This window comes from Neurospora tetraspora (assembly GCF_033439725.1).
Source record: "Neurospora tetraspora strain CBS 560.94 chromosome Unknown B0H65scaffold_6, whole genome shotgun sequence".
NCBI classification, from domain to species: domain Eukaryota; kingdom Fungi; phylum Ascomycota; class Sordariomycetes; order Sordariales; family Sordariaceae; genus Neurospora; species Neurospora tetraspora.
The window spans coordinates 2,863,015-2,884,792 of NW_026944388.1; the positions used below are offsets into that span (position 1 = coordinate 2,863,015).

General features: G+C 50.6%; 7 protein-coding genes across 7 annotated transcripts; 2 read left to right on the forward strand and 5 right to left on the reverse strand.

Moving 5' to 3' along the window:
* The first annotated feature begins 5 nt into the window (after positions 1-5).
* On the forward strand, positions 6-2,554 carry B0H65DRAFT_269632 (cytochrome P450). Its single transcript, XM_062822736.1, has 7 exons — positions 6-521; positions 799-829; positions 890-1,033; positions 1,098-1,101; positions 1,179-1,304; positions 1,422-2,130; positions 2,235-2,554. The coding sequence occupies exons 1-7, from the start codon at positions 196-198 to the stop codon at positions 2,416-2,418; spliced, it is 1,524 nt and encodes a 507-aa protein (XP_062679701.1). The 5' UTR covers positions 6-195; the 3' UTR covers positions 2,419-2,554.
* Positions 2,555-6,702: 4,148 nt separating this feature from the next.
* B0H65DRAFT_444722 (domain found in IF2B/IF5-domain-containing protein) lies at positions 6,703-7,980 on the forward strand (the record flags this gene model as incomplete). Its single annotated transcript, XM_062825696.1, has 1 exon — positions 6,703-7,980. One exon carries the CDS (start codon positions 6,703-6,705, stop codon positions 7,978-7,980), a length of 1,278 nt encoding a protein of 425 aa, XP_062679702.1.
* A 1,178-nt stretch (positions 7,981-9,158) lies between these two features.
* Positions 9,159-12,481, reverse strand: B0H65DRAFT_269767 (uncharacterized protein). Its single transcript, XM_062822738.1, has 2 exons — positions 12,328-12,481; positions 9,159-12,239 (listed from the first exon to the last, which is right to left on the reverse strand). The coding sequence occupies exon 2, from the start codon at positions 12,202-12,204 to the stop codon at positions 9,178-9,180; it is 3,027 nt and encodes a 1,008-aa protein (XP_062679703.1). The 5' UTR covers positions 12,205-12,239; positions 12,328-12,481; the 3' UTR covers positions 9,159-9,177.
* Positions 12,482-13,555: 1,074 nt separating this feature from the next.
* On the reverse strand, positions 13,556-15,949 carry B0H65DRAFT_269821 (uncharacterized protein). The gene is made up of 2 exons (XM_062822739.1): positions 15,783-15,949; positions 13,556-15,686 (listed from the first exon to the last, which is right to left on the reverse strand). The coding sequence occupies exon 2, from the start codon at positions 15,644-15,646 to the stop codon at positions 13,772-13,774; it is 1,875 nt and encodes a 624-aa protein (XP_062679704.1). The 5' UTR covers positions 15,647-15,686; positions 15,783-15,949; the 3' UTR covers positions 13,556-13,771.
* A 551-nt stretch (positions 15,950-16,500) lies between these two features.
* B0H65DRAFT_269758 (dephospho-CoA kinase-domain-containing protein) lies at positions 16,501-17,779 on the reverse strand. The gene has a single exon (XM_062822737.1). The coding sequence runs from the start codon at positions 17,480-17,482 to the stop codon at positions 16,652-16,654; it is 831 nt and encodes a 276-aa protein (XP_062679705.1). The 5' UTR covers positions 17,483-17,779; the 3' UTR covers positions 16,501-16,651.
* Positions 17,780-18,498: 719 nt separating this feature from the next.
* Positions 18,499-20,919, reverse strand: B0H65DRAFT_578621 (uncharacterized protein; the record flags this gene model as incomplete). Its single annotated transcript, XM_062830736.1, has 3 exons — positions 20,609-20,919; positions 19,372-19,884; positions 18,499-18,993 (listed from the first exon to the last, which is right to left on the reverse strand). Exons 1-3 carry the CDS (start codon positions 20,735-20,737, stop codon positions 18,499-18,501), a joined length of 1,137 nt encoding a protein of 378 aa, XP_062679706.1. The 5' UTR covers positions 20,738-20,919.
* B0H65DRAFT_269859 (uncharacterized protein) lies at positions 20,920-21,353 on the reverse strand. The gene has a single exon (XM_062822741.1). The coding sequence runs from the start codon at positions 21,189-21,191 to the stop codon at positions 20,964-20,966; it is 228 nt and encodes a 75-aa protein (XP_062679707.1). The 5' UTR covers positions 21,192-21,353; the 3' UTR covers positions 20,920-20,963.
* Positions 21,354-21,778: the final 425 nt, after the last annotated feature.

Sequence of the window (21,778 nt, forward strand, 5' to 3'; positions counted from 1 at the left end):
CGCCCATCAACAACATCGACGTCGACCATCTCTTTCCACTCAACACAGACAATGACGCCTTAAACCTCACCCTCTTCCCATTTTTATCTATATAGTCATATCCCACCCCCTCCTGGTCATCTCCCTATTCCCCTTGCCTCCTCCTCAACACCAACCATCACCCTCGCCCCTCCCCTCCCCCAACCTCAACACAAAATGATTCTCCTCACCCTCCCCATCCTCCTCCTCCTCATCTACACCCTCCACGCCCTCATCTACATGCCCCTCACCTCCCCACTCTCCTCCCTCCCAGGCCCTTTTTACACAAAATTCACCTCCCTCGTTCTCAAGTACCACGAGCTCCGCGCCACCCGCACCCGGTACATCCACGCCCTGCACCTCCGCTACGGACCCGTGGTCCGTGTCAGCCCGAATGAAGTGAGCTTTGCGTCGAGGGAAGGCGTGAAAGAGATTTATTGCTCTGGTGGAAGCGGGTTTGATAAGAGTCGGTGGTATGATTTGTTTAAGGTTTATGGACGGAGGTGGGTATTGTGCTTTCTGCTTTGCTTTTTTGGTGACGGGTTTGGGAGGGGAGAGGGGTGTGAGAGTGGGGGATCAGTGTGAAAGGTGGCAGGGGAAATGGGATGGGCTTGGGTGTTGAAGGGGGGAGATTTCGATTGCAGGGGAAAGGGAATGGTGGGAAGCACGGGAGGGAGAGGAAGTGGATGGGGGATGGTGGTGATTGAAACATTTCGACGGCTTGGTTCATATGGTTTGCTTTGCTTTGTTGAAAGATGCTGATGTGTGTGTGTTTCTTAGGACGATGTTTACTACGCTTAATAAAGAAGACGTGAGTCTAGCGGAGGGCGGTAACTCAAGCATACTTTGAAGCTAATTCTTGATCTTGAAGCACGCGAAACGGAAACGAATTCTTGCGGACCGCTATGCCAATAGCAATGTTATGCGTCAACCATCGCTCAATGGCATTGTCGAACGGGCGGAGAGAGTAGTCAAGAGGTGTGTCGAGTCTTTGGGCGGAAGTCTTGATCTATATGTAAGTTTTCTTTCGACAATTTGATATGGAGACTACACGAACTCATAGCTGACATGCTCCCTAGATTTGTGAGTCTCCTCTGGAGTATTATGATGAACATTATCAAGTATATGTCGGACATGATAACTTACACCACAACACCCAGGCCTTCACTCATACGCTTACGACTGCGTAACCCACCACTTGTTCCATCCGTACGGGGCAGATTCGCTCCGGAACAAGCAAGACGAGGAGATTATGCGCGAAGTGACGTTCGATGACAGTTTGCAGAGTGAGTGTCAAAACCGATCCCCTACATATCCTACCAAGATTCCACGAACCCACGCCAAATAACTGGCCAGCTGGACAAAACGAATGGCTAACCTACCTACACTCACACCAAATAAAGACCGACAACTAAGTTACTACAGTCCCACCTTACACAAAGCAATCTCCAAGATCCTCTATATCTGGGGCGTCAAGCCGCGCGAGACCCCCTTGGCCGATAAATTCGTCCTCGATACCGCCGCTAAGACGGACGCAGCGCCTTTCACCCTTCTTAACCGACTCCAAAGCGCGTTAACCAACAACAGCAACGACGATGACGACAAGGACAAGGACAACAGCAAACTCGCAAAGATAGACCAACTCGACATCGCAGCCGAAGTCCTCGACCACATGGTAGCTGGCATCGACACCACCGGTGACGCGCTCTGCTTCCTCATGTGGGAGCTCTCGCAGCCGCGATCTCTTCAATATCAGACCAGGTTGCGAGAGGAACTGTTGTCTTCCCCGTCGTCGTCAGACATCAACTTTGACAAACTCCCCTACCTCGACGCCATAGTCATGGAAGGCCTGAGATGTTTTCCCGCCATCCCCATGTCTCTCCCGCGAATCGTGCCTAGGGGCGGCAAGACCATCGATGGATATTTCCTGCCGCAGGGAACGACGGTCAGTTGCCAGGCGCATTCGGTGCATAGGATCGATCAAGAGGCGTGGGGCCCGGATCCGGATACGTTTAGGCCGGAGAGGTGGTTGGAAGATGGGAAGGGGGATGCGGAGAGGAGGAGGTTGTTCTTTGCTTTTGCTAATGGGGGGAGGGGGTGTGTGGGTAAACAGTAAGTTGTCTTTCTTGTTCTTCGTTTGCTTCCTTTGGTTTTTGTGTGGGTGTGTGTCATGGGCTGAGTTTGGACTTTGGTGTGTGTGTCTGACATGTTAGCAGTTTGGCACTGGCCGAGATGAAGATCTTGCTCCGAGAGGTGTATTCCAGGTTTACTACGATTCCAGATAAGACGATGAGGGAGGAGGATATGGAGATGGCCGACCAGCTTATATCGTCGAGGCCGGCTGGGTTGAAGTGTCTGTTGAAGTTTGAGCCAATTGGTGGGCAGGAGGTGGCGGTCTAGGGGGTTGTGTAAACCGGTTGTACTAAAACCGTTGTACTATATTGCGAGTTTACAGCGTGCCGTCCGTGAAAGAAACCATAGACAATACCTAACGATGTATTTATTTGTCTGTTTGGGGTTCTCTTTGTCGGATCTTGATCTAGATGTTGGTGCGGGTTGGTATAGCTTGTCACATAGGTCTAGTTGGGGGTTGATTGCTATTGCCGCCCTCACTTGGCAAAGTATATCGGATGTGTTTCGGATTTCTTCCTGAATGCCGCCCACGTTCCACCTCATCGTAAGTCCAACGTTGCCGAAGGAGAGAGAACTAGTCTTGCCCAGACAAGCCGGAGTTGTCGTGGAATTTCAGAGGTTCCAGATACGGAGACAAACCGGGGAGATCCAGGCCGGGCGACATGGTGGACGTCCAGTTGACCGACAACCATGAAGGCCTCCGCCTGCTCGGTTACCGGAAGTGCAATGAACCAAAGTGGAACTGGTCTCTGGTGTGGACAATGCACGACACAGGGAACGCCCCCATTTGCGTGGATCTTTAGAGGTACCGGCCGGTTATCAAGGGGTCCTTTCCATCTCTGTGCCCATCTGGGGTGTTGCGTAACGGACTTGGAAAACGATACGTACCGCACCCCCAGTCACCGCACATCTACTGCTTAGAACGGTATGGCTTCTTGAGTCCCGTAATCGTATAGTCTTTGCCTCTTTAGGTAATATATATAGAGTTGAAGCCAGCTGAGTTAACTCTTTATACATAAGAGTCGTGTACGGCTGTTGTGTTGACTTAGTAAAATTGTGAAAGTTATAAAAGGGTAGCCTATAAAAGTCATAATATAGAGTGTGGTATTATAAGTGACCGCACTGCTTACCATTATTGATAATATTTAATACTAGTCTCCTTATTAATATTTAATATTGGTCTCCTTAAATTGTTTGATAACTTTACTAATAAATTAGTAAAGTTTAATTCCTATAGTAAAGTTCTTCTAGCTATCTTTTATATAGGTAGTTATTTTAGTGTATGTATATTGGTTCGATAAATTTTCGTCTCCTTTATAAATAGGTTCGATAAGCTTTGCGTTGAATATATTTAAATAGATAGGTTCAATGAATTCTACGTTGAGCGTAGATGGGTTCGATGAGTTCTACGTTAAGGTTATAGTAATAGTACTATATTGTATATAATATATAGTAGATGATAAGGTTGGAAAGCGAAGTTCAATTTCTATAATAAATTCCTTTTGGCTATATTTTGTATAGGGAATTACTTTAGTAATATAAATTGGTTCGATGAGTTTTATATTGAATAATTATTATATATACTAGTAATAACAAAATTATAAAGTTAACAAAGGTTAGTTAATATGTGTATTAATCGTATTTTTAATACTACAATTGCATTATTGATTCTGATAATACTAAATGTACTATATAGAATGCCCTAATTATTAGTAATGAATTAATATATATATTAGAAGGATTTATAGTAGTATATAAATATTATATTAAAAAGTAGTTTTAATATATTTAATACAAATTAAAATATTTATATTGAATTTTATTTCTATAATTGTAGTATTAGTTTGCTCTTATTACTTTTAATTTTACTAAATAATATTGAATTGTTATGAAGATTGGATTTATTTAGATATAAATCGTATATATTATATAAATTTCTATGTATAGTATGTAGTATGTTAGCATTTGTAGTACCTTTTATATATAAACTGTATATATTATATAAAATGCTATGTGTAATTAGTTATATTTCTAGTGTTTTTCTGAAGCATTTTATCTTTCTTTATTTTTGGATCGGCTACTTTATATATAAGCTTTCTTGTTTTTATTATAATGCGATTTAGTCTTAGGATAGCAAGTTTAATAATTATATTAAAACTATTGAAACGAAGAGTAAATCTCCCTCCTTTACGAAAGAAAGAGAGAAAAAGAATAAAATATAATAAAGTCGGTTTAAAATTAAATTGTAAATACTATTTATTATACGAAAACGTACTTTATAAATAATACTAATAGAGAATGAGAGAGTAAACAATTAGTTACTAGATAGAGTAATAGTACATAACGATTAGCGATAATATTATTAAAGGAAGCGAAGATAATGATTATCGAAAGCCTTAATTTAGAACCTTATATACAATTTTATAGAGTGTGAATAAAATAGATAATAGGTTGTAAAGTAAATAATTAATTAATCCGTCCATTTTAATAGAAACTGACGGGGTGAGCACTCTTATATGCCATAACATACTCAAATAAGTATGCCTATACCTGACTCAGTATGTGTCACGATAGGGTAGAGATATCTAGGCACCACCTGGAATATCTCCTGGCATTATTAATATCCTATTTGGGTTTGTATTCGAAAAGCTTTTAAAATTCTTATTAATTTATAACGACGACGGCGAATTTTAAAGAAGGGTAGTAGTAGCAGTATTAACGTAACTAGTAGAAGGTGGTTGTATAGGGAGAAGTAAAAAGGTAAATAAGAGAGACGTGGGTAGGGAGAAATATTAGTATATATATTATTTTATTTATTTTTCTAGGAAGTGACCATGCTAGTAGTAAGATTAGTACCTACTTACTACTGTAATGTACTAGATTTTGTGCAATACCAGTAACTTTCTCAAAACACTAGCAATTTCGTCGCAAATAATAGGAATCACATTGTTTGAATGACCTCTATTTATTGCTAAAGTTGTATAAAAGCGTATGAAAGAATACTAGTATAATTGTATTGTATCGTGAACTGCACGCATGTTCTGGTAATGCATCTGGTTTTGGCGTGCACGGCTAATAAATTTTATGTTATATGAATATTTACGATATTTTTTCTAGATGGGAGGAGGTGATTGGGGGTGTGGTACGTACTGTTTTCCAAGTCGGATACGCAAAGCCCCATCTGGCCACCCCTCCGGCGAGTCAGCTTGCAAGAGGCATCGGGCCGGAACTTGAGGATCGAGAGCAGAGGTGGAAACGCCGAGTGGATGAGGGGCAAACTTCGCATCAAAATCTTCCCGCAGTTGCCATTTGAACCTGCGCCATTGCGCGTCCTGTTGCTGGCTTGCAGTGGGCAGGGAGAACGGTAGGAACGACCTTCTCCCATTGTGCTCAAAGCGTGAAAGAACGAACTACACCACCACCTGGCAACTGGCCGATGAAGGCACGATGACAGTTGGTTCAAGGCAGTACGGCAGCTAGTGCTGCCTAGCTTGAGGAACGGGGACATGTCTCGGGTACATTGCCGACAGCCCGTTTGTAGCGGTGATCACATACCAAACAAAGACGTGCAACAAGTACCCTGGACTTTCTCTCACATGAACCACAGGTACACGGCCAGGGCACCACGGACGAAAATCCTTTGGCCGACAAATCCTCTTGCCCGCCAACCACTGCCCACTGACCACTGACTGCCCCGCCTTGTTGCCCGTGCCCGGTTTAAGATCCATTCTGCAGCACCGATCCACATCCACTGCTTTCTCGTCCTTTTTAAAAACCTCTCTTTGCTGCCTTTTTGCAAACCTCACTTCATTCTACCCATCAACCGCCATCAGCAGCGACATCGTCCTTGCATCCAACCAAGACCACAAAGGCGACCGGGCTATCTGTCCATCTGTCCATCAACTCCACCTCCCCCGGATTTTGGGTGCAGCAACACGGAAGTGAAGTGAATCCACAATCCCGGCAGAAACCCACACAAAGTCACTCGACTCCATCCGCTCCGCTCCGTCCAGAAAGGAAGCCCGCTCGTCACAGAGGGAGAAAAAATTTCGCTTGCCTCAAAAGCCATCCTCTCTCCCGCCCAGCTTTCTGTTCCGGCACCGCCAAGGTTCAGAACAACCACCACCAGACCCAACATAAGCATTTTGCGCGACACAGCGTTGTTTATGTATCAGCACGACCAGCACGCCGTCTTCCGACACTCTCCCCCCATCAAGCTGCATTTTCGCATATCGCGGAAACCCTGTAGCTTCCAACAAAGCACCGACGGTTGAATCGCCATCCCCACGGTCGTCTGCCAGCGTTAATGCCTACCTTCGATCACGATAACCACCCGGTCTACCCTATGTCAACTCAAAGTAATCGTCAATAACTGACCCCTTTGGCTCGTCTCGCCTCTCGATCTTTCTCTCACACGTCTCCGTGCAACAAGAAGCCCCGCTTTCCACGACATCGTCGACCAGTCTACTAGTCTGCCCTCGCTAGGTACCGTCTACCAGACCCCCAACAAACTCCAACAAAGTCTCCCGTTTCGCCGTCAATACCGCAAAAATGGTTGCTCTTATCAACGTTCGCCGGGACAACCCCGATCCCTTCTATCGCTACAAGATGGAGCGTATCCAGACCAAGATTGAAGGCAAGGGTAACGGTATCAAGACCGTCGTTGTCAACCTCAGCAGCGTTGCCCAGTCCCTGGCTCGTCCTGGTGGCTACCTGATCAAGTACTTCGGTTTCGAGCTTGGTGCTCAGACCAACATTGATCCTCCTGATGACCGCTGGATCATCAACGGTTCCCACGAGGCCAGCAAGCTCCAGGACCTCCTCGATGGCTTCATTGCCAAGTTCGTCCTCTGCAAGAAGTGCAAGAACCCCGAGACCGTTGTCCAGATCAAGGACGAGAAGATCACTCTCGACTGCAAGGCCTGTGGCCAGCGCTCCAAGGTCGAGCCCCAGCTCAAGCTGACCTCCTTCATCCTCAAGAACGTCCCCAAGAAGACCAAGAAGGATAAGGCCGAGCGCAAGGCTGCCCGCAAGGCCCGCCAGAACGGCGGCGATAAGGACGGTTCCGGTGACGAGAACGGCTCTGACCAGGCCTCTCCTGCCATTGAGGATAAGAACATCGAATATGCTAGCGATGATGATGAGCTTACTCGCAAGATCAAGACCGAGGCTCAGAGCTTGCAGTTGGACAGGAGAGAGGCTCCTAAGGAAGAGGAGTGGGCCGTCGACATGAGCGAGGAGGCCGTCCGTGCCCGTCAGCAGAACCTTCCTGGCGAATTCAAGCAGAAGCTCGTCCTGAATGGTGAAGAAGACGAGGAGGAAGAGGGTGGAAATACCGTCTACGACCAGCTCGGCACTTGGATCGAGGATGAAGCCAAGGCCAAGGGTGGCATTACCAACGTCGACGACGTCGATATCTACGTCAAGGCCAAGGAGCTCGGCATCGATGCCAAGCACCGCACCGTCCAGGTTCTTGTTCAGTGTCTCTTTGACGAGAACATCGTTGCGCAGATCCCCAAGCGTGCTCCCATGCTCAAGAGACTCATCACCTCCGAGCGTCACGAGAAGGCCCTCCTTGGCGGTACCGAGCGTCTCCTTGCCGACCTCGGCAAGGAGTCCTATGACAAGATCGTCAAGATTCTCCAGCTCTACTACCACCACGACCTCTGCTCCGAGGAGGTTATCACCAAGTGGGGTAGCAAGGCTTCCAAGAAGTACGTCGATGGCTCTACCTCCAAGAAGATCCGCAAGGCTGCTGAGCCCTTCCTCACCTGGCTCGCCGAGGCCGAGTCTGAGGAGGACTCCGATGAGGAGGAGGACGATGAGTAAATCATCTCCCTCGCCACCAAGGATATCTCTGCCGCTGCCACTTGGCGCGTGCTTTAGTTTGCTCTTTGTATCGTTTTGAGAGGATCCAAAAACAGGAAGCAGATTGATAAATACATGAAAGGGTCGCGATCAGTTTTCTCCACTCATTGTCAGAGGTCTCGGTTCATGTCTGTCCCATTGGCTCGCACTCGATGTTTTGTCTTGTCTGCGTATTGCTACTGGGACTTTCATGAACGTAATCTAGTTAGTCGTTGAATTGACATCTCACTTATATCTCCACAAATGTTCCATATGCTGCTCAAGTGATGTCAGAAACATAATAACTGCCCGAGTCTTTCCACCCGAGCCGTTGTGGTCCTTTCCCGAAGCGGCTATGAGAGATCGTCAGGGGTTAAAGTACCCGAGACAGTCAGTCCGGGGTGTAGTCGCCTCCATGTCCTTGTCGACGGAACAGTGTCACATCGAACGTCTTCCTAGTTTAGCATATTGTATCCCGCTAGCATGTCATTGACTCTCTTCTGGTTTTAATAGTCCCGTCATGATCGTGTGTTTTCTACTTGTTGTTTTCTAGTGTCATCAACGAGCGAGGCAAGCTAGCTCTACTGTGTTCAAGGTGCCAGCATGGTTTATCATTAGGTACTCTGAAATGCTCAGAGAGTAAACCATCGGTCATCAGCTCTACCGAGCCAGAACATTTGTCTCGCCCTCACTTTCCATGGAAAGTTTCGTGATACCAAGGGCATCGGCACCAACATCGAAGACCAGTGTCACAGGAAGATGCTACACATGATGAGGTCAGATCACTGCCTGTCCTTTTTCATGATCATCACCTTGGATCGACACACAAGCAATAAAGATTTATGTCTGTAAGTTTTTAACTTTCCCTGAGAAAGCCTATGAAATTCCTTCGGTTATGAACCATAACCTCTTTGTTAACCGTAACTCCTTAAACCATTGCGGAAATGACTTCTGTCACATTCCTAAAGCCACTAAAATATTCTTATTCTCGGGCGCCAGAAAATTCCCAAGAAGCCATAAAACTGTCCTCGAGCGCCCCTGGGTATCATCACCGTTCATTGCCAACCAACCAACCAACCAACCAGCCAAACTTCCTGAATACCATCTTCAATTCCAGAACTCCTCGATGCTTGTACCTGTAAAACTCCAGCTTTTCCACACGAATCCCACTCATCGCCATCACCACCGGGCCTTACCCTTCCCCTTGTCCTTCCTTGGAGGAGCCTGGGTTCCTCCCAAACTCTGAGCAGCCGAAGGGTCTGCCCAAGATGGGAACGATCCACCATGCCCTGATGGACCGGCCTCCACGTCGACCTTGGGAGGGAACTGATGCGCACCACCAGCGTACACCTGGCTGTAGGAAGCGTATAACGGGTGGTGAATCGGGTACGCAGGGCCGGGTTGCGGGACGGCAGCGGGTTTGTAGATGGGGGTGTAACCTGGGGCTCCGGGGTGGTTGTAGCCGGCCTGCTGACGGACGGAGTCCGCGGAGAGATACGAGTCGGGAGGAGGCACATCCTTCGGACCATAGTTCGGAGGGATGTACCGCTCCGGGTGGAACTTCTCCTTCGTCTTAACAACGGGGATGGCTGGGCTTTGTATGCTGGGTGTCGAAACGTTGGCCGGCCAGCGATCTTCACGCGAATCTTTGCCGGGAAGTTCATCTCGCCAGCTGCCGGGGATGCAGGTCAGCTTTGGCGTTTGAATCTCCTGTTTGAAGCTGGCCTGCTGCTTGGAAGCCGGCCGAAGTGTTGCGGGGGTGGAAACCCTGGAGCCGCGGGGAGGCGTCGGAGGAAGCACGGGAGGGGGGGACGGGCGTCGGTGAGGAGTAGGAGGGACGTAAGGGCGGGTAGATTCCACCGATGCTCTCTGCCATCGGTAGTGGGTGTCAGGCTTGGAAATCTTCGGTCTGGGAGTTTGTTCTTCGTCAGAGGATATATACTCTGGCGCCTCAAAGTACCGGGTGTGCGTGCTTGTCCGGCTTTCAGGTCGCTCATTGTTGCGGTTGGCATTCGGCTCTTGACACTGAGCCTCGGTCTTGCTCCTTGAAGAGTGGTGATGGCTGACACTCGGTTGTCTACGACGGAGATTTTGCACCGAGACTGCCGGTTTGGAAGGTCCTTGGGTGGAGTTTGTTGCCGTGCTGTCCCTCTTGCTTTCCTGCTCATTGTGCCGGCTGGAGGGCGGTTTGGCGGCTTGTGGCTTTGGGGTCTCGTTCCGGTGACTTCGAGGATCTTTCTTGGAAGCATCCTTGGTCGGGTCCTCCCAAATCGACTTGGTTCCGGTCTGCCAAGTCGCCACGCTGTCTGCACCGGTAACCCGTTTCTTTCTCTCCAGGTCAGCTTCCAGCTTCGCGGCTTTGACCTTGTACTTTTCAACCTCGCGGCGAAGCTTCTCCTCCTCGGTCTCGCGAGGAGTGCTGACATCAGCCTCCGGACTCCGGTAGGTAGAGTGATTCCAGGCTTTGCGCTCATTCGGGCTGGGAGAGGGCGAGGGCGGCAGTGACCACCTCTCCTTTGGCGGTGATTCAAGTCGAGAAACAGGAACAAAGGGTGACTCGGAGCGCTTCTTGTCCATGACATTTGATTCTTCAGCGGGCCCGTTCCAGGTAGGGATCACTGGTGTGGACCATTTTTTCTCCGCGACCGAAGGTTTCTGGTGCGACACATCGCGGTGCGAGTACTCTGGCTGTCCATAAGAAACTGGGTAACCATGACTACTCCAGTTCTTTTCTTCCCATGGAGCAACAGCGACTGGGGATTGAGAGACATTTGAAGATTCAGCGGGGAGATCGGAGAGACCAACTGGCAGACCGGAGAGACCAACGGGAGTTTGATCAGCGCGGGGAGACGCACCAAGGGGAGCGTGGGAATTTTGCAGTTGATGTCTTGGTTGATGATGTGTGGAGGAATACTGCTTTGGCTGAGAGTCCTGTGGGCGAGGAGCATTCTGGGGGTGGGAAGTGTGCTGGTAGTTGTAGGGACGAGAGTGACCGGGAGGATATTGATGACTCTTCTCTTGGCCGCCATTATCTGGACGCTTGAAGTTCTGCTGCTCGGGCCGCTGGTAGTTCTGTGAAGAGCGGTGGTCGTACGTTTGATTGCGCGAGGAATCAAAAGACACCTCCTTAGGCTTCTGTACCAAAGAGGCTCGTCGCTCTGCCTCTTTTCTCGCACCCGAAACTTCCTTCTCCTTCCGAGCAGCGCGCCTCTGAGCCTCCTCTAGCTCCCTTTGGCGTTCACGATCCAGAGCTTCCCAGGCCTCATAGCTCTTATTTTGCCATTCATCATACTCGAGCTTGAGACGCCTCTTTGCATCCTCCAGCTTCTTACGAGTCTCCACTACGGCCCTTTCGCGCTCGTAACCGGCGAGCAAGTCCGCATGCCTCTTCTTCTCGGCAAGCTCAGCTTTCAGAGACTCGAGCTCCTCATCGGCTTTCTTGATGAGTTCCTGTCGCTTCTTCTCTTCGGCGGCTGCCCGCTCCTCTTTGTATCTCTTCACGGCGGCTTCGGCCTCCGCCTTGCGCTTCTGTTCCGCAGCTAGTTTAGCCTGCAAGGCCTTTTTTTCCTCCTCTTTTTGCTTCAGGAGTTCCTCTTTGTGCTTTCGCTCGGCGGCTGCCTTCTCTGCAGCGCGCTTCTTCTCAGCGGCGGCCTTTTCTGCCTGGCGCTTCTTCTCGGCCTCGGCAGCGCGCTTCTTCTCTTCGACTTCGAAGGCCAGACCACGCAGGTGCTTTCGTTGCCGCTCGTTCTCCTCAAGAAGTCCCCGCAGTTCTGTCCCTTTTTCGTATTGCCAACTGGGTGACTGGTCAGGGTCGAACCTCAGCATCTCGAGCGCATCACGTAAGCGCTCTTCTTCTTCATCGAGTTTTGCCCAGGTGTAAGGGTCTAGCCGGGGCTTCTGGACGGAACCTTTCTTATGGTCAATCGGTTGAGTTGCCATGGTAGGATCCGCAGCGCGCTTTTTCTCATGGGCTTCGAAGGCCAGACCACGCAGGTGCTTTCGTTTCTGATCGTTCTCAAAAAGAAGTCCCCGTAGTTCTGTCCCTTTTTCGTATTGCCAACTGGGTGACTGGTCGGGGTCGAACCTCAGCATCTCGAGCGCCTCACGTAAAAACTCTGCTTCTTCATCGAGTTTTGCCCAGGTGTAAGGGTCTAGCCGGGGCTTCTGGGAGGAACCTTTCTTAGGCTCAGTCGGTGAAGTTGCCATGGTAGGATGATAGTAGAGTAGATGTTATATAGCGACTATCGACAGAGCGTTAGCGTATATGATCCGAAGGGCGCGTCGCGATGAGGGGAAATGATGGATGCGAGAAGGGAGTCAGAAACTAACTTGTGAGCTTGAGCGAACTTGATGAGTCGCGATGTCTTGGGTGACGGAAATGTCGATAGTGATGCGTATTGGCAAACTGCTTGTGATGTAGAGGGGTGCTGACTTGGCGGGAGGGTTGAGAAGGGCAGGGGGATTCGGTGATCGAGAAGATTTGACAAAGGCGCGATCGACTTGACTGAGTCTTCTGCTCTGAGGTGCAAATTTGTGGGAGTGGAAAAGAATTGGAATTTTGGCTGGGGGCGGGAAGGGTTTAAATACTCTGCGGCCTGGGGAATTTCCAATACTGCCCCGCAAAGTGAAGTGCGCTCGACGGGTGAAGGGGGCTTCCTCAATATTGTTTGAGTTCAAGGTTGCTGATGTTGATCTGATACGTGCTCGACAGGTGAATGAGCTCTCGTCAACCTTAGCTCAAGGTTGTGACTCTGGTGAAGGGCAAACCTCCTCTCACCCGCCATTTGTTGTCGCGCACCGCCTTTTGACTCTAGGCACCGGCGTTGTGATGGCCGGTGCACGGATGCATCTGTCATCGCAACTATATATACAGCACCTTGAAAGTCCGACTTGTCAGGTTCGAACAGTTGTGTCCGTTTGCGCGGGCACATGGTCCGGGTGGTGAAGTGGTCCGCCGGCGCCGTGACAGGCTTCTTGAAGCGATTTCGCCATCCTCGAAGTCAAAGTATCAAAATACGATGTAAAGGTTCGAAAAACGTAGCTGCCTTCTTTGCTTAGATACACGCATCTAGCTTTTTTTTGAAACCTGAATAATGTATCATTCTTGCGAAAACCGATGCGTGGAAAGGCCGCGCGGATATGACTTGATAGATAACTGAATCCGATGTCATCGAGACTAAAAGTCTGGTCTGACGAGAGTCACGCAACAACCGTCCTTTTGGAGACGAGCTCAAGTTTGTCAGACCATAAGTGGCTGCCAGGACACTGGTTATACTCCGTCGAGCAGGTGCGATGGGGATGTCCCGCGTCAGGGATCCAACATGACACTCGTAAAATATAAAACATTTCCGAAAAGAGATCGCGCTGAAACCAAAACTAAAGTTCAGTCATGGACTCATTAGTAGGTTAGGAAAGAAAACTGAGGGATTCAACCTATTATTCGAGCTCAAAACATGTGGAAAGGCGGTATGTAAAGTCAAATCAAAAAGAGGTGCGCGTAAACAATCTGGGCGGTACGAAGAGTGCTGCCACTGATGTAAAAAGCAAGCAATTTGATAAACTAGAAGAAAAACCATTCTGAATCCCTTAAAATCTGAGAAATATCGTTGCATACCTATTCGTTTGCACCAATACTCCACGTTCGATCCATCATCCTGCAAAGTCATACTCTCTGGTCCTGTCAAACCGTAGTAGCCATCTGATGCCATCCTCGCTTCACAGATTTCAACCACCAGCTTCTAAAAGTAAGCCTTCCTCTTGCCCTTATCCCTCCTCACTGGACGAGGCGGTAACGTTCCCGTTCGTCTCCCCACCAGCTCCCGGGGGGATACGGAGTCTTGATGTCTTCGTAGTAGTCGTACTTTTCCTGGTACTCGAAGGCCGATGTCGACGGTTCAGTAACAGCAGGGCCGGGAGCACTCGGGCGCTTTGGGGGCGTGGGAGGAAGCGAGGGAGGAGGGGACGGGTGCCAATAAGGGGTCGGCGGCACGTAGGGAGGGTTCGTCCCCACTGACAGCTTGAGCTTGAGCGATTTGGCACGGGCATGCGCCTTGGAGAACTTCGGCGCCTGGTCATCATCACTTGAGCTAATATACTCTGCTGCCTCGTAGTAGTTGGTACGGGCGCTCCCGCGGCTAAGACTTCGGCCATTGCGGTCGAAACTCGAGCCTCGACGGCCTTCAGGAGCACCATGGCAGGTTTCCTTGCTAATTTCCTTTCGGGCTTCCATGGGAGTATTTTTCTCAGTCTGGATGGCAATATTCCGGCCATTCTTGGAAATGTCCTTGGAACTGTCATTGGCAGTATCTTTAAGAGTAACCTTCGTCGGGTCCTCCCAGACGGACTTGCATCCTGTCTGCCATGACGCCACGCTGCTTGCGCCAGTGCCCCGCCTTCTTTTCTCTAGCTCCACGCAAAGCCTGTCATGCGCTGCCTTCGCTTCCCTAAGTTCTCGTTCCAGCTTCTCCTTTTCACTCTCTACACGATTGGGAACCTGATGCTCAATCTTGCAGGAAGCGGGCGTCGGTGGTATTGGCCACTCCTCCTTGGGGGTCTCTACTGCAGCGTGATAGGAACGCTGTGTCGGCATGACCAAGGTATGCTTCGTTACCTGCGGTGGGGGTGTAGGAGCCTTCCAAGCGGGTACTGGCGGCGTAGACCAGTGTGACAGGGGAGCTGAAGGGCAATGACCCTGGTGTGAGCGTTCTTCCTGCTTCGAAACATAGGCATCTGCGTAGCCAGAGCGGCCTCGGCCCTCGTCTTTATATCTAGTGACTTCGGGATCCCCGTCAGAATACAGAGACATAGCAGGCAGGCCGGAAAGGCCGACTGGTACTACAGAAACCGAGGATCCGGAACACAGAGACTCGGTACTAGGCAGGCCTGAAAGACCAATCGGTACTGAAGAAGCTGGCGGTCTCTGGTGAGGGATCGGATGCCCATGCTGATCCTGTTTGGTGTGATATTGGCCGCTAGGAGGATACTGGTTGGCCGGTTGGTTCTGTTGACCAGAGGGTTTGGGGGGATATGAACCCTGCGCCGGCTTCCGATAATGAGGCTGGCTTATGGATTGGCGCTCGTTCTCGAGGCCACGCTTCAGAGCTTCATGATATTTCTTGCGCGCCGCTTCACCCTCCCGATGTATACGAGCAAGAACACTCTCCTCAGCCTCTTTGGCTTTGAGAGCCTTCTCTTCGGCCTTCTGGCGATGGCGCTCCTGCTCCTTCCAGGCCGCCTCGTACTTTATCCGCGCCGCTTCGTGCTCCTGCCTTTTTCGAGCAACAGCCTCCTCCTCGGCAATCTCGGCACGCAAGGAGGCGATTTCCTTGATTATTAGCTCGTATCCTTCGGTCATACTCTCTTGCAGGAGCTCATGGGAGAGCTCGCCAACATCGATGGATTCGGCAGGCGTAGAGTCAATTGTGGGGGGAAGGCTGTACAGAAGGTGTGTCTGATTCCGCGAAGAATCAAACGATACCCTGCGCTTCCCCGCGTGGGTCTTCTTTTCTTCCTTGAGAGCCTCAGCAGCCTCTCGCTCGTTTTCAAGGCCACGCTGCCAAGCGGCCCGAGCCTTCTCCTCGGCCTTCTGATAACGGCGCTCCTGCTCCTGCCGGCGCCGTTCTTCCTCGGGTGTCATCCCGTTAGGCATTTTTGTGAATGATGGTATGAATAGGTAAGGTATATAGATACTGCCAATGGCGTGTTAGAGCACGGGGTCTGAATATAGAGTTGCGACGTTCTGAAGGGGGGCTATTCATGCAGGTGGAAAGGGCTGTGAGACTAACCTGTGAGTTTATATGAGCTCCAATCGAAGTTGGAATGTGTCCGATGACGGCGATGTCGATCGATGGCGGAGGATACTTGCAAAGTGGGCTTCTGTCGTAAAAGAAGTGATGAATTCTTGAGGAAGGGAGAGTGCAATTGTCTAACGGCAGAGGCGATGATCGAGAAGAGTGTTCAAGGCGCAATTGGCTTAATTGAGTGTGCTGCTCTGGGAAATCAACGACTCTGAGTAAATGGACAAGAAGTGAAAGCTTGCCAGGGGGGGAAGGAGGGTTTAAATTGTCTGCGACGTTGGAAATTCCCGTTCCCAAATCACCTCGGGAAGGTTATATGTGCCAGGCAGGTGAATAGGTCTTGACCCTTCGTTCATCTCAGGCTCACCTCTCTGTGTTGACCCTGTCCCCATCATCCAGCCAATCAGTCCGAGGCCAGAACCTCAGCTGCATGGCGAATAGCCATCGTAAACGGCCAACCTCCATGATACTCGAACAGGACGTGGACCGAATCTTGATAACAAAAGAAAAAGACAACGGACAACAGGTCATCGCGTCGCCCGCCAGGCAAGACATCCCCTTCAGTCTTTATCCCACCCATCCACCGTATTCCATCGTTGTCGTCGCTGTAGAGTGAATCGCCCTTTTGACAGACAGGCCCGGTGGGACTGGAACAGGACGATAACAGAAACCTTGAAGTAAGAAGGAGAAAAAACAAACGCAAAGTCGTCATCATTACTGAGAAGATGTCCCCTTCACTCATCCGCCAGCTTTCCACCCCTTTCCGTCCGCGTGTCTTTCCTGCTCGACCGTCCCCATCTCATCATCGTGTCTTCTCGCAATCCCATCTAGACCAGACATCAACACAAATCAACCCCTCACAACTTCGCCCTCTCCGCCTCCTTCTTCTCCCTCCACCTCCTATCCACCCCCAAATTCGCCCAATAATTCCACAAAGCACTCACCACCGCGGCCGGCGGGCACATCCACAACCACCACCCCCACCAGCGCGGACTATACTTCTCCACCACCCCCTCCCAAAACACCCTCCGCACCTGCTCCTCCAACTCTTTTTTGTCTCCATCATTCCAAACCACACACCCCCTCCCCTCCCCCCTCTCCAGCGCCCGCTCCGCCTTCTCCCTCACATCCCCCTGACTCCTAACTCTATTCTCCGCATCCTCCGCACTCAAATGCGGATCCCTAGCCCTCAACCTCTCCATCTGCACTTTGGGGTCCTTCACCCCCACCACCAGTACCGTCCCGCAGTACTTATCCAACTGACTCTCAAACAACAGCGGCATATCCAAGATCACGGCTCTATATCCTTTGACATACGCCTTCAGCACCCCCAGCGCCATCTCCTTTCTTACAGCCGGATGGACGATAGAGTTGAGACGGGCGCGGTCCTTGCGCACTTCGGGGGAGTCACCGAACACGCGGCGGCCGAGGGCCGGGCGGTTTAGGGGGCGGCCTTTTCCGTTGGGACCCGTTTCAGGCATTTCGGGCCCGGAGGGAACGAGGAGATCGGGCGTGGTGGGACCGAAGTAGGAGACGATGGCGTTGTAGCCGGCGGTGCCGGGCTCGACGACTTTGCGGGCGATAAGGTCGGCGTCGATGATGGGGAGGTTGTAGGGGGGCGAAGAGAGGAGGGAGGAGACGGTTGATTTGCCGGTGGCGATTGAGCCGGTTAGGCCTACGATGAGCATCTTGGTGGTTGTTTGGGGGGTGATTGCGGTGTGGTTGATTGGTGATGTTTGAGTTTATATACGATGGTATGATCGATTTGGTATGATAGCTTGAGGTGTAGATGGTTCAAAGTGTTTTCTTATATGTTAATATTCTCAATAAGGTGATGTCGTTGATGTTCCAAGAATGGGCGGGTCGGACAGGTGTCGACGATTGGTTCAAGTGAAACATTGCGCCATCCAAGGATTCAGACGATGCGGGGGTGGAGTGACATTCCACACATCCGGGCAGGTACCCGCTGAGCTCCATCTTTGCCCGTCGATGTTTGCTGTAGGATTAGCTTGGCAAACTTAGTAACAGTTCCACGGCACAGAGTATAATGAATATGTTAAGTGGAGGATTGTAGTAGCTAGGATACTAACAGAAAAAACCTCGCTGTTTATGCAGCAACGTGAAATGTCAGGTACCACCTTGCATGTGACAATCACCATCTTCAATCATCACAAGGGGTGCTCCTAGCCAACCTCGAACGACATCCTTTCATTCATCCTCAAATCTCGACAACCTTTCATGGACAGTCTTCATACGTCGACGAGCACAGAAGCCTGGCAACTCGGTATGTATTAAAGCACTGCTGAGGAACCGATATCTATCAAACGTCCTCCAAAAGCAATTGCCAGTTGCCAGAAACTTTTTCCACACCTCCGTCCTGCTTGCTATGTCAAGCAAGAACTAAGTCAAATAAAAGCTGATGTCGACCCAATGTACCAATCAGGATTGTTACCTCCGGAAACTCCAAGCATCTTATTGCTTCCAACTGAAGGCAAACCGTTTGAGCCGATTGATCGCAAAATGAAAGGGAAACCCAGAATCTGAAAGCAAAGGGGCGCAAACCCAAGCGCCAATGACCGAAACCGAAAAACGCCGAACCTCGCCAATGATGAATGGTGATGGTGTCTACAAACATTAGTATCAAACCCCAACGAATACACGCGGGGCAACTTACAGAAAACCCCGTCTCCTTTCCTCCATCGACTTAGGACTGCATGCGGACGGCATAGAAGACGCCATCGTCGGTCATGTACCAGCGGCAGTCGCCAAGGTTGTCGATTGTGAACCTGTTGCGCAGGGTCCAGTTTCCGTCGACCTCACGGCAGCGGTACATGCGCGAGGGGTCATCGTCGGCGGGCTTAAAATCCTGTGCCTCATCCATGTTGTTCTCATAAGCGATTTGCTCGTTATTCGCGGCAATCTCACTGGCAGTGAGGCCGATACCGAGAGCAGGTTCGGGATGAATGGCACCGGGGGCCGCAGGCATAGGGGCAACAGGAGCATTACCTGCAACGATCACGGTCGCGCCCGGGGCGTAGGCAGGCTGAGGCTGAGCCATCATCATGGGCTGGCCGGGGACAGGCTGGGCCTGGACCAGGACCGGCTGCATGACCGGCTGCTGTTGAACCGGCTGCTGAACAATGTAGCCGGGCGGAGCGGCGGCGGGAACCTGCTGCATCGGAACGGGCATTCCGGTAGCCTGTGACGAGTTAGCAAATATTCGACTCTTGAAAGCGCGTTTGTCAGTGGGGAAGTGTTGGAAGCAGCAAGCAGTCAGGGTTCGAGAAGCCAATAGTTCACTTGAACTACTGGCAGTGAGGAAGCAAGAAACAAGTGGAAAACGCAAATCAAACGCTACACTTGCAAAGTATTGCATCTGTTGCTGGTCCCAAGTATGATAGGGTCCGGCCTGGTACTGCATTTGGTGCTGGCCCTGGTAGGGCACCTGGTATGGCACCTGGTATTGCTGGCACTGGCTCTCGTACGGAACCTGGTACGGCACCTGGTAATGCTGCGGGTACTGCATCCCGACTACGGGCTGCGGGATGCTTGTGTATGGAGAATAAGTCGCACTGACCATATACTGAGCGGCCTGCTGGACAGGCACCTGAAGGCCAAGCTGTCCATCGTGGCGCGGGGTATAGTAATGAAGCTCGGGGCCGGTAGAGGTGTCGCCAACCTGGGGTTGGAAGTGGACGCCAGTATTGGCCGGAGCGAGGGCGTACTGAGACATGTTGACTTGGTAAGTTGTTGGGAGGTAAGGGATCACGGTCTGGCACTGGGCGGTTTGCTGGTTGTAGCCGAGTTGCCACGGTTGAAGTTGTTGATAAGGTGGCGCGGGGATGAAGGAGGGATGATATTGAGCTGCCTTCTGGTCGGCTTGGATTCCTCCCGGGCCTGTGTGGTGGGTGAAAAGGTGTTGAGAGGAAGTTGAAACTCCCGTGTCGGCAGGCGGAAAGGCGGGGTAGTGCTCAGGACTGGAGTGCTCTTCCTGGGCAGGTGACTCTTCCTGAAACGATTGACGCTTGCGCAGGGCGGACTTGAGGGGGAGTGGCTGGACGTCCTTCTCGAGGCCTTGGAAAGAAACCCTCTTTGGAGATTTCAAGTTGTCCTTGTCCGGATGCGCGCCCATGGTGGTTTGGGACGCAAAGTTGGTTTCTCAAGGTGGACTTCCGGCTTGGGCGGCTGTCCTGCTTGAGTGGAGAGGGTTGTTTGGTAAAGGGTGCGTGAGGAAGGAGGGCCCGAAGAAGATAAGGGAAGGTGCAATGGGTTTAAGTGTGCGGCGGGGGTCAAAAAGGTCCTCGTTGACCGCCTCCACTTCTTGCCTTCGAGTCGTGGTAGAACCTTCACCAACACCACGGCGGCCAGATTTCAAGATTGCAGTCTCTCTGATATTGATCTCGGTTGTGCCTTGTGGTTTGCTTCAGGGTGTGATCCTCTGCTGAAGAACCCGCCCGACGTTGGGTAATTTTCAGAGGGGGGATCCGTGGAAGTGGTAAGTGAATGGAAGGTGATCCGCTGTTGCCTGGGGAACGCAGAAACAGAGCGGGAGTGAAGGGACCACGGCAAAATATGGGAGACTTGCAGCCCCGCGTTGTGGCGAAGATGTTTGGATCTGTCGTTGAGTCCTCGTGGTCGTTGTCCTCCCAACAAACGCTCCTTCCTTAAACAAGTCTTCGAGTCCTCTCGATGTCCTGTGCGCTCGTGGCCGCTGGCTTGAACCCGAGGGTACTTACCCTTGGAGGTACCTGAACTGCTACTGCTCCCAGAGACTTGGGTGGAAATATTGAAACAAGGAAAGCAAACAAACTTACCACATCGCGGAGCTCCCAGGCCCTCGTGCTCTCGTTGAACACGTAGTGATACTTGTCGCCATACCGGTTCACCGGTTCGCGCTCGAAATCGACGTCGGCAAACGGCCAACAGGGAATACAGCAGCACATGTTGACTCTGCTTCTATCAATCCTGATCGCTCTGGTTGCTTTCGGTTTTGTAGATTCGTGGTCCTGGTCGTGGCCGTAATGGTGCTTCTTTCTTCTGATATGTGCAGCGAACGCAGTACGGAAAACAGTCGGGTTTGAATTGAAGTAGAAAGTATGTCAAAGTAAGCGGGAAGCGCAGTTAATCATCCGATTTATATAGGTACCCTTCGCCTGCCTTCTTGATGACCTAGAAGATACTTGCCGGACGGCAGGGGCAAAATGAGGCTCCCTCAATTCGCCTAAAGCGGGAGGCACGACACAAGACACTCCACGTCCACATGGCGACAAGATCGTGGAGGCTCTTTTTGGTGTCTGCAAAACATAAGGCTACACCCAGGCAGAAAGGGGATTTATCAAAAACACTGCTCATTCCTTCGATTCGGGCCCAAAAGCAACATAACAGAAACAGCTTCATTTCCTGATGATTTGTGTTGTATCCGAATGCACTGCCCTATCCCGACCCGATTAAACTGAACACTTATATCGTCTTCGTTCGTTGTGAGAGGTGTTTTATTGATATGCTGTTCTTTGGATATTTTCAAGGGAGCTAGCTTTCTATGAAGTTAGGGGTAAAAAAATATGGTACGTCACATATAACCCCATTGGGCTCGCCTTTCTACTTCCACAACAGTATCCCACTCTAGGAACTGTAATAATGCAGCCCGATGATGCGGTAGTTGCTCTTGTCATGAATAACATAATGGATTGGAGAATGCGCTTTATCAGTCTCCTACTTTAATGGAACCTAGAACGGGATATGCAGATGGACTAAGCATCCAGAAGCAAGGTGTCATGGTTGCTGAGACTAGTAGCTCAGTCCGCCGACTATCAAAGGATCGTAGTTCCCGGCGTGTCTTGCCCCTGGTCTCTCAACTTGCGTGTGTTGAGAGGCGCTCACCTATTGTTCTCAAACCAGACACTCGCATGGAGAACACTCAGGGAACAATGTACGCTTTTAGTCTTGCGGCGAACATTGTATTGGTCCGAGATGGACCTTTCCCT